A 9,698-nucleotide genomic window follows, 5' to 3' on the forward strand; every position below is an offset into this window, starting at 1 on the left:
GGAGACCATGTGGAGAGGCAGATTTAAGCAGGTTCAGTATTGAAGTCACTACTCTTTGACATGCAGTAACACTTAGATAACCTATAGGAACATACTGGTACAACCAACACAAGGTACAGAACAATAAATAACGATCTAGAAGTCTGTCCGTGAACTGGGAAAGACTATATTGCAAAAATTAAAGCATCTTCTTTATTATCAATTATCATAGAGATACGGTATTTAAATAAATAGCGTATCTTCTCAGCGTAGTTCATCAAACAGCCCTGCATGGAGTAACTTTGAAGCCAAGATACTTGTGTTAGATGTAAGAAAAATACTGATAGCCATGCTTTTTCCTCTTACCTACCTAGTATTACAGTGCCTGGTGTTAATCTCTAAGAGCTAAAAATCATGTCAGAGGGTAACACTGGATACATTCTTTGCTTCTTCCACTCTCCATTTTTCTAATTTTCCTGTGATCTTCATGTTCTAAAGAATTAGCCAGAATATTGTGAAGAAGAACAGCAGCAAGGTACTTCTAAACCTAGAACCATCTGAGCGTGTTCAATAAGAGAAAAAGCAGGAACATTTTTCCAGTCCAAATGAATGCTACAAACAAATTCAGTAGAAAGAAAATACTACAGAAAATTTTATTTTAATTGAAATACAGAACAAAAGTTGAAACAAAGCTTTCAGAACAGCTTTACTGTCTAATCACAAGTCATCCTTCTTCCAGATGAAGAAGATACCGCATCACAGCTCCATATGCTCCACTTACTGCTCCCTGCCCCCAAATAAAACATCAAAGAGTAGCTGACCTTCCTCTGCAGTCTTTAAATCTCAAAGACATGTTAAGAAGCATTATGTGGGACGCTGAAATGTGGAAGTAGTTGTTTTCAAGGCAGTACATTATGAACTGAAGTTTTTGAAATCTTTTTGGAGCTGAAAATTCATTTTTTCTTTTAAAATTACTAGTGACTTGAAGGTAAAGGTTAGAATGAATAAAAAGAATGTTTGCACTCAATCTGATAGATGATAGTTTATATCTAAATCATCTCTACCTTTGAAAATTGTGATGTTTTGCATAAATTATCATTAACATAAACTATTTTATCAAATATAAATATTGTTTATTGTAATAAATATTTCATAGAATCATAGAAAGGCTTGGATTGGAAGGGACCATCCAGTTCCAGCCCCTTGTTGTGGGCAGGGCTGCCCCCACCAGCTCAGGCTTGGGCACCACCAGGGAAACCACAGTGTCTCTGGCAGCTGTGCCAGTGCCTCACCACCCTCTCAGTAAGAAATTTAACATTAGCTAACACATCTATATATATGCACATACAGTTTTTCCAGAATATGAAATATGTCAATAAGAATGGAACAGGAGATTCATTCATTTCTAGACCTATGTTAGAAGAATAGTAAAATAATTGTTCAACTCAAAACATACCTGTTTTGAACATACGATATACTTTAATTTTCAGTGAGAAAAGAACCTCTGTGACCCAACAGACCAGCTGGAATACCACTACTAATATGTAAGTAGAATAAGTTGATAACTGCTCAGTATAATTGGTATCAAATCACTTTCAAGTTTCTCCAGGTAATTCAATTGGTGATTGTGTTAAATTTTCAGTAGCTTCTGAAGGTTATAACTGGCACAACTATGCAATTTCAAAGACTCAAAGAATTAGATACACAAATCTAAAACCTACAATCACATGAAATGCTTTGGCAAGGAATATTTAAGTCTACTGTCCTGAATACTTGGAAACTGTTAGGAACGATGAGAAACACAGTGAATATGCATGTAATGAAACATATTCTAGCTTTAAACCAAATACATTATAATCTACTATTGTAGTTTGAACTATCAGTGTTTATCATCAACGGATTCATATGTTTATATTTTGCTTGAATATTAACATAGACAGCAAGACTTTTGGTATTTTTTATTACTATCCTGTGAAATATACTACCCCCTTTCATGAGATCTTCAACCGTCTTATCTGTTGACAAAGTTATTTTCTTTTCACCTGTATAATCTGGGTCTTCTGGATATAACTCATCACCTGAAGAAAACAAACAGAACAACGTTTAGTTACAGAATGTCTGTCTTATTCTGCAGCTGTTTGATTGAGTGATACTTGCAATTTAAAAAAATATTTATCAGGACGTGAGATTAAGTGGGAATAGATTTGATGAGTACATAGTCTCTAAGCATCTTCATATTTAATATTACAGCCATATATTCCTAAAGTATCTGTCAGTGAACAGTGCACGTTTCAGAGCTCTTGCTAATGCTAACATGCTGTAATCACAGCAGTTATATCACTACACTATGATTGTGAAGACTTGTGTGCTTGATTCACTTGCCCTTACAAATGGATAACTTAAGTCAATGAAAATTCTCATTGAAAAGAAATAAATCTGAGTTCTAATATATCCTTCATATTTAAAAAAAGAAAAAAAGTTAACAATTTCTTCATAAATCTGTGTATCAACGGTAACCATACGAAACAATGAAATTAGGGGTAAGAGCAGAAATCACCATGCTGCCCAAGTGGTCCAGGAGCTCATTTCTGACAGCAGCCATTATCAGCTGTATCATAGCAGCTGGAGGGTGGCAGAAGAAAAACAGTAGGAAATGAGTGCAGTGATGTGACTTCTGAGAGGTTTTTCCCTCAGATATAGACTGGCTTATGAAAAGTGGCTCGAGTATTTATCAATTCCCAAAGGTTTTATACACTTCAAAGAACCTTCATCTGCTTTCTTACCTGGTAGGAGCTGAATTAAGCCATCTGCAGCAGTTAATGTCACAGGCAGCCAACATTCGCATCCTTCTAGAGCTCGATCAGTGTTGAACTTGTGTAAATCATTCAGTGAGGAGAAGTTGCACAGCCTACATAATTCGTAGAACTGAGGTGGAGCAAGCCAGATTTCTTGAGATTTAAAGCGTTCAATAGCTTCTGGGGGGGATGCCCACTGTTTGAGGAAAACAAACCTTGAAACAATAGCTTCAGCAGCAGACAAAATTAGAGTAAGAAAAAGCTTTAAACAGCCTTAAGTTTTCTGAACACAATAAAAGTCATATGTAAACTATATCAATAACAGGAGTCAAAAACTTACTAAAACATTCGGACAGTAATTTGTAGAAATTACATTTTTCCAATAAAATAAATAATTTTGAACTTTAAATGCAGGCACACAAAATTTGGAAACTAAAATGAAGTCTGGGTTCAAGACTAAGAGTGTGCTCCAACAAAAACTGAGTCCACGCTGTACAGCACGAATACTCAGCTACTTGCAGTAAATAAACATGGTGTGGTTCTGCAAGTATAAACTATTTGTCTTGTTTTGTCTAGCATGCTGAATTTGATAACACAAATGCGTACATCAGCATCTGCTGTACAATTCTGCCACTATTAGCAAAACGTTATAGCATGAACTCCTTTGAAAATAAGATCTTGGGTGCTTTTACATTTCTATACCATATAGAGGAGGTAGATTCGCTCCTTGTCATCCCAGAAGGCAGCACTGGCAGAAAGCTGGCCGGCAGCGCACGTACCCCCGGGGGAGAGGCGGGGAGGCCCGCGGGGCAGCTCCTCGTGCCGCCGTCACGGCGCCCGCGTGGCCGCGAGGTGAAACCCGGAGCGTAGCGCGGCGGGGGCGGTTCCCGCAGCCCTTACCAGGAAGGCCGCGATCTCCTCGTTGTCCTGCGAGGTGTGCGGCGGCCGCGTCTCCAGACAGCACAGGTAGAAGGCGGTGTCGTAGCGCCGCCCGCCGCGGCCGGCCCTGCCCACCGGGGTGAGCCAGTTGCTCCACTCCTGTAGCGCCCAGATGTCGGGGACGCAGTCCAGGTGGCGGCAGAGCTGCAAGAAGCAGGCGGGGTCCTCCTGCACCCGGCGTCGCCACTCGCCCAGCTCCGCGGCGGACAGCGATCGCTCAGCGGGCAGCGACGGGGCCGGGCCGTTCCCTTCCCGCGGCCCGCCGCCCGGAGCCAGTAGGAGTATTCCCGCCTCCTCGAAGGTCTCCCGGATAGCGCAGATTCGGAAGGCGACTTCTCCCGGCAGCGGCGAGCCCAGCTGCTGCCGGTCGGTGGCGAAGAGCGGGGCGCGGCTGCTGCCCGGAGGCGGCGGCCGGACGGCGCCCAGCCCGCAGCGCGGCGAGGCGGGCAGCAGCCGCAGCCACTCGGCCGAGAAGTCCGCCGCCTCCACCAGGCCGCCCGGGAACACGTGCGCGTTGGGCATGAAACCGCTGCGGGAGCTCCGCTGCAAAAACAGCACCTCGTAGTCACAGGGCCCGAGCGGACTGGGCGACCGCCGCCCCGGCGTGCCCGCCGCCAGTAGCACCGACGCCGCTTCCCTCCAGTGTCGCAGCCGCGGGTTCATCTTGGGCAGACGGGAAGCGGCGGCCGCGATCGCCCTCCGAGGTCGCTCGGGCAGCACCGCCGCCTGTGGTCCCGGAGGAGCCACTGCAGGCGCGGGCGGGAGCGCCGTGCGCGCCCCTGCTTGCGGAGGTTGAGGGGATGGAATGGCAGCTCGCGTGACGGAGCCTGTCAGCCAGCCGCCAGCGGCCCCAGTCCTCGGTCCTGATCGGTCCTAATCCAGTGATTACTGTCCGTGCAGTGCAAGGCTTAAGGAAACGCAGAGAATTTGCAGGCACAGGGCAAATGGCTGAGAGAAGCGAGGAGATCGCTGTCACCTCACTTGAAAAAGTAAAAAAAAAACGAACAAAAAACCAACAAAAAACCAAAAAAGAGGCAGTTTGCACATCCTGAGTTTTCACAGCACCGAGAGTTTTTACAACAGGACGAGAAATGTGTCGAGCTGTTGGTTGCCTCGAGTGGTGCTGAAGGGACAGCGGTTGCAGCCCCGGGAATCGGCGCAGGGTCAGGAACCGAGAGCTGCCATTTGTAACCGGAGTGCTGCGAGTGGCCGCGGCTGGCCTCGGGGCAATCCCCTTCTCTGTGTTTCACGTTAGGGCATGACAACAACCGTGTTAGTTCTTCAGTTAAACGTTCCACACCTCGGGTTGTCTGAATGTTTTTTCTATCAGCCTTTGAAGAGCAGGGCTTCTTCAAGATTTTAGCTAATCTTTTATTAGAGAGCTTTTTTGTTTTGGAGGCTCTGGAGTACCTTGACAACTGAAACATGTATGCATATATATGTGTGCTCAGGCAAGACAGCAAATCTTTGAAAATCCTTTGAAGAATAATTTTATTTTAGGAAACATTTCATTTTGATCACTTAACTTTGTGTTAAATTCCTCAATCACAGAATGAATGTGTAAGGAGGTTGAGAAATTTTGTATGAATGATGTGTCCATGTGTACATGTGTAACATGCACAAATGTCAAGCTGTTCATCATCATTCTGCTGCTGATTTGTGTTTGGCAAATACTCATGTACCCTCCCGTGCCTCTGACAACCACTGCATTTTATTTTCTGTTTGAGCATGTACTTAATCCTCATGAGATGTGAACCACCACTGAAGTGTTCAGAGGCAGTTGAACCAGTGGGATTGCAGAATATACCAATTGGCAAAAAAATAATTCAGCACAGACACAGCTGGATCCTGAGTTCATCCCGATGCTAGGCTGCAGACGGCAGAGAATAGGTCAGCCACTGAGCTGATTATACAGAACTGGGGCAGAGCAGCAGCTACAATACAGCCAGACAGTGCTCACGTTTGCCCTCAGTCTCCCCTTTCTTTGTGACCAAATACATATGGAAAACCAGGACTTCCTGTGGCCTCTTTTTTCATACTAGCTTAACCACTATTGCCCATCAGTGATTACCATCTTAGGCAATGGAAATGTAAAGTACATGGCTGTTCCCATTTCTTAAACGAAAACATTTTGAACCTCAAATCATGGAGTTTTTGTTATGTTTGTTTGCCTTTGCATTTATTTTATTATTCATCTTGTAGGAATGTGCTTTATCTAAAAGTTGCTTTAGTGGTAAAATATTAATAAACTATATAGGTTTTCCAAGATTTAATGTCCAACAAGCATGACTGCTGATCTAAAAGATTTAAGATCCATTATGTCAGATAATAATAGTATGAAGGCATTTTAAATAGAAAGTAGTCATGTCACATTATTTTGCAACATCTTCTAGGAAAATCTCCTAGAGAATAGTGCAGATTGTATTGCTAAGCTTCTAAACAGGATCTCATCTATTTTTATTTTATTTTTTTATTTTTTTAACTCAGAGTGGTCTGAAGAGTTGCCAGTAGTAGGGTGCCAACAAGCCGGAATATCCTGGATAATTCCTTCAGCTGTACTAAATTTGGCAGATCTAGTTTCATAAGTATTCTTTCGTGGGTGAAAATGTAGTGTGTTTAGGCTGGCATATGCACTGCTTCCTCAAGCACGTATAGAATAGAGGGATTGTGGCAGAGAAATAGTTGTAGTTATAGCATTGCTTATCAATGCTATAAGCATTGCTATATCAATGCTATAGCATTGCTGGCAGTCCTTTGGGACTGAAGACAGCCAAATGCAAATGCCAATTAAGACGGATTGATTATTCTCCACTCCTGTTGCTGCATTTTACCAGACAGTCCTGGGGTATGGAAGGCACCTCCATCTGCATGGAACTTCCTCTCAATGGGGTCTTTGAAAACGTAGTTCAATATTATTTCATGACAGAGATGAACCACCTCATGCAAAATTCCAGAAGCAGATGAATACGAGGTTCTGAGGATGAACTGACTGACACTCAGAAACTCCTTGCACAGAGATCTAGGATGCAAAGCAATGTTTTACTTCCTCCCAGTTTCCTACTAAGAAAGGCAAAACCTAAGCACTGCAGATGTGCATGCATGTCCTCTTTGCTGGTTGCTGAAGATAGCTCAAATATGGAAAACGTCCTGAAGCCAAACTAGATTTAGGTTAAGTATAAAGCACGCTTTTATTCATCTCCAAATTACATAATTTCTTTTTTCAACATATTCTGCTGAAATGCAGAGTTCATCTCATTGGTACTTAAAATTTTGTATAATGTTAAGAGTGAGTTCAGAAAGAATGCAAAATCTGAGATACTCTTTTATTCAGGAAAGCCAGCCCTAAAATGAGGCTAAACTATATTGCATGTCTGCTGAATGATAAATCAGTGCAAATCACACCACTTTAAAAGTTAATTATAGATGAAAAGTAAGGTCCATCATTATTTCACAATCTAATTTGATTTACATACTGCCCTGTGACTTGGATATGATTATTGGAAGTCACTTTAACTTGCATCTTATAGATGTTTTGTCCCCATGCAGGTTTAGTGCCTAATATATCTATCCAAATGTTACAACTGCAAGTATCAAAAAATGAAGAGTTTAATGAGGATGTTTTAAACTGTCTTCTTTCAAAATGACAAATTCTAAAGCTTTTAGATTGTTTAAGTTCATGAATTACAATGAATAGGCACACTTACTAACTAAAATAAAAAATGAATTATAAACTGTACACTTTTCCAAGTACTGTGTCCAAAATGTGAATAAATGTCAAATCTCGACAGTGAGGGTTTGTAATTTAGCATCATTAAAATTTATAGTAACCTTCATGCCAAATAATTTCCAACAGATCAAAGCAAATCACAAAACTAGGTTACAGATAGCATTAAAACTGGAAATGTTCTACCTCCAACAGACGCATGGTGGATTAGATCTTTCACGCAAACTGAAATTATCGTTCTAATTCTGCAGCCTTTAATTACATGAGCAGTCTTTACACGTGTAATTTCTCACGAACAGTGATGGTGTGCATGAGTAATGATCCAGACAACTCCATCTGGGACCCAGACCTCAAATGTGTATTTACATATAAAGTTACACACACAGCATATTAGATTCAGTTGCTGAAGAGTACATTTTTGGTGTGTGGTGCTACTTCCTCAGTAGCTTTACATTCATAGTTAAATATACTGTCTTCTTTTCTCATTTCCATCTTTCACACTCTTTCCACTCCCAAAGATTATGCAGTTTATACACTACTTCATGATCATTCAGAGGAATTGCATTTGAATTTTTAAATAATTATTTTTTCTTAAGATAGTTACACATAGCTGTATGGTGTCTCACATAAAATACTTTAAATATTTATGTACTTATGGAAAAAAAACCACCGTGATTTTCAAAGTCATGTTTTAGGCTGTATAATTCCATAATGCTGATACATCAATGAGTTCAACTGCACGTATTCTTTGAGCATTTGTGTGCAAGTGACAGACTTGACTGATGGTGTACTTCATGGACTTTTTTAAAATGCAGAGTGTTTAGTGAAAAACTGACTAAAATAAGTTCCAAGAAGGTGAAAGACACATGTTGTACATTTATTCCATGATTATTGTGCACTGAATTAGAACTAGCTTTTAGAGGATTTGTTTCTATAATTTGGTGAAGATGTTAGCAGTAAGCTTGTGGTAAATAATGACATGTAATAACAGTGTCATAACATGCAATTCAATAAAAAAACAGACAAAACCAAAATAAAATAAAAACAAAACCAAAGCAGTAACAACAAGGGAAAGCCCGCAAGTGACACTGTAGAAGTGGGTTTCTGCCTGGAAAACCACTCTCGATTTTCTGACAGAATCTCTACAACAGAACAACATAATTGCTTTTTCTAGCTGGCCTTCACAGAATTTCAGAGAAGCTGTAATTTTGATTTTGCTTCCATGGCTTCTAGGTGCACAGCTTCCAGCGCATAGCTTTTGTGCTTGGCTGCATAGGATTCGGAGGAGCACTGCTGTTGGTTACATGCCATGTGACTTTTCACCTTCTTAAAGGTTTATTCAGTGGTAGCTGATTAAGCTGCGTTTCCAACTGCATTACAACACTGCAGCAGGTAGCTGATGACAGATTCCATCCTTCTGGGATCACTTCATCTCAGTAGTGTGAAGCACAGAAAAAAGGAGTTTTCTTTCAAGTAAAATTGATACTAACATGTAGCTAATTAAAATGTTTTTGACAATTTTACTCTCATTTTGTATACAGTTAATCAGAGAAGGGGTAATCAGCTCCAGTCAGATATGCTGTATTTTCCTGGTCACTCTGGATGGATGTAAGACATTATATTCTTACAGAGAAGTCATAGCCTAATACCCTGATGCTGTTTTTTGCTATTTAACAAAAAACATACTTTGTGTACATAAAATGAAGACAGTATTGCACACATCTGTCTCCTTTCAGTACCTTGTCCTTCCCTCAGCACATACAGACAATTTTATGAGAAAGATTGTCTTTTCTAATCCTACTTTTACTGTATGCTTACCATAGCAAATGCTGCTCACGTGTAGACTACTATTTTGTCCAGATCTCTTCCCGCATTAAAAGACTTACATAATCGTATTGAGAGAGAGCACTTAGAGATCTATAATCCACTGGTCTTCCTGAATGACTTTTTACATAATGAAAATCTGTGAAGGGTAAATATGTTGAGTAGGAGTTCCATTAGCACTTAAATATAATAGATTTCTGGAAAATATTCATAAATAAAGCAAACCTTGTATTATAAGATGGAAAAGAAAGCACATAACCAATCCTTTCAGACTGTAAACAGTGAGCATGTGTTTAATTTTCAGTCCAGAAGCTAATGGTATCAGCCAGTTTACTTGGTTGTTAAATAACAGCATTCCCATAAAAGAGCTTCCATGTTTACTGAAAGAATTTTGAAACCAATTTTAATTCATAATGCTGTTAAGTTTAATGTGATGT

At 40.7% G+C, this 9,698-nt stretch overlaps 1 protein-coding gene across 1 annotated transcript; it reads right to left on the bottom strand.

Annotated features, from left to right (window-relative positions):
* Positions 1 to 607: 607 nt before the first annotated feature.
* Positions 608 to 4,455, bottom strand: NUDT19 (nudix hydrolase 19). The gene is made up of 3 exons (XM_048959013.1): positions 3,675 to 4,455; positions 2,763 to 2,970; positions 608 to 2,057 (listed from the first exon to the last, which is right to left on the bottom strand). Exons 1-3 carry the CDS (start codon positions 4,374 to 4,376, stop codon positions 1,831 to 1,833), a joined length of 1,137 nt encoding a protein of 378 aa, XP_048814970.1. The 5' UTR covers positions 4,377 to 4,455; the 3' UTR covers positions 608 to 1,830.
* Between the last annotated feature and the right edge of the window lie 5,243 nt (positions 4,456 to 9,698).

Source organism: Lagopus muta, chromosome 12 (assembly GCF_023343835.1).
Source record: "Lagopus muta isolate bLagMut1 chromosome 12, bLagMut1 primary, whole genome shotgun sequence".
Taxonomy (NCBI): domain Eukaryota; kingdom Metazoa; phylum Chordata; class Aves; order Galliformes; family Phasianidae; genus Lagopus; species Lagopus muta.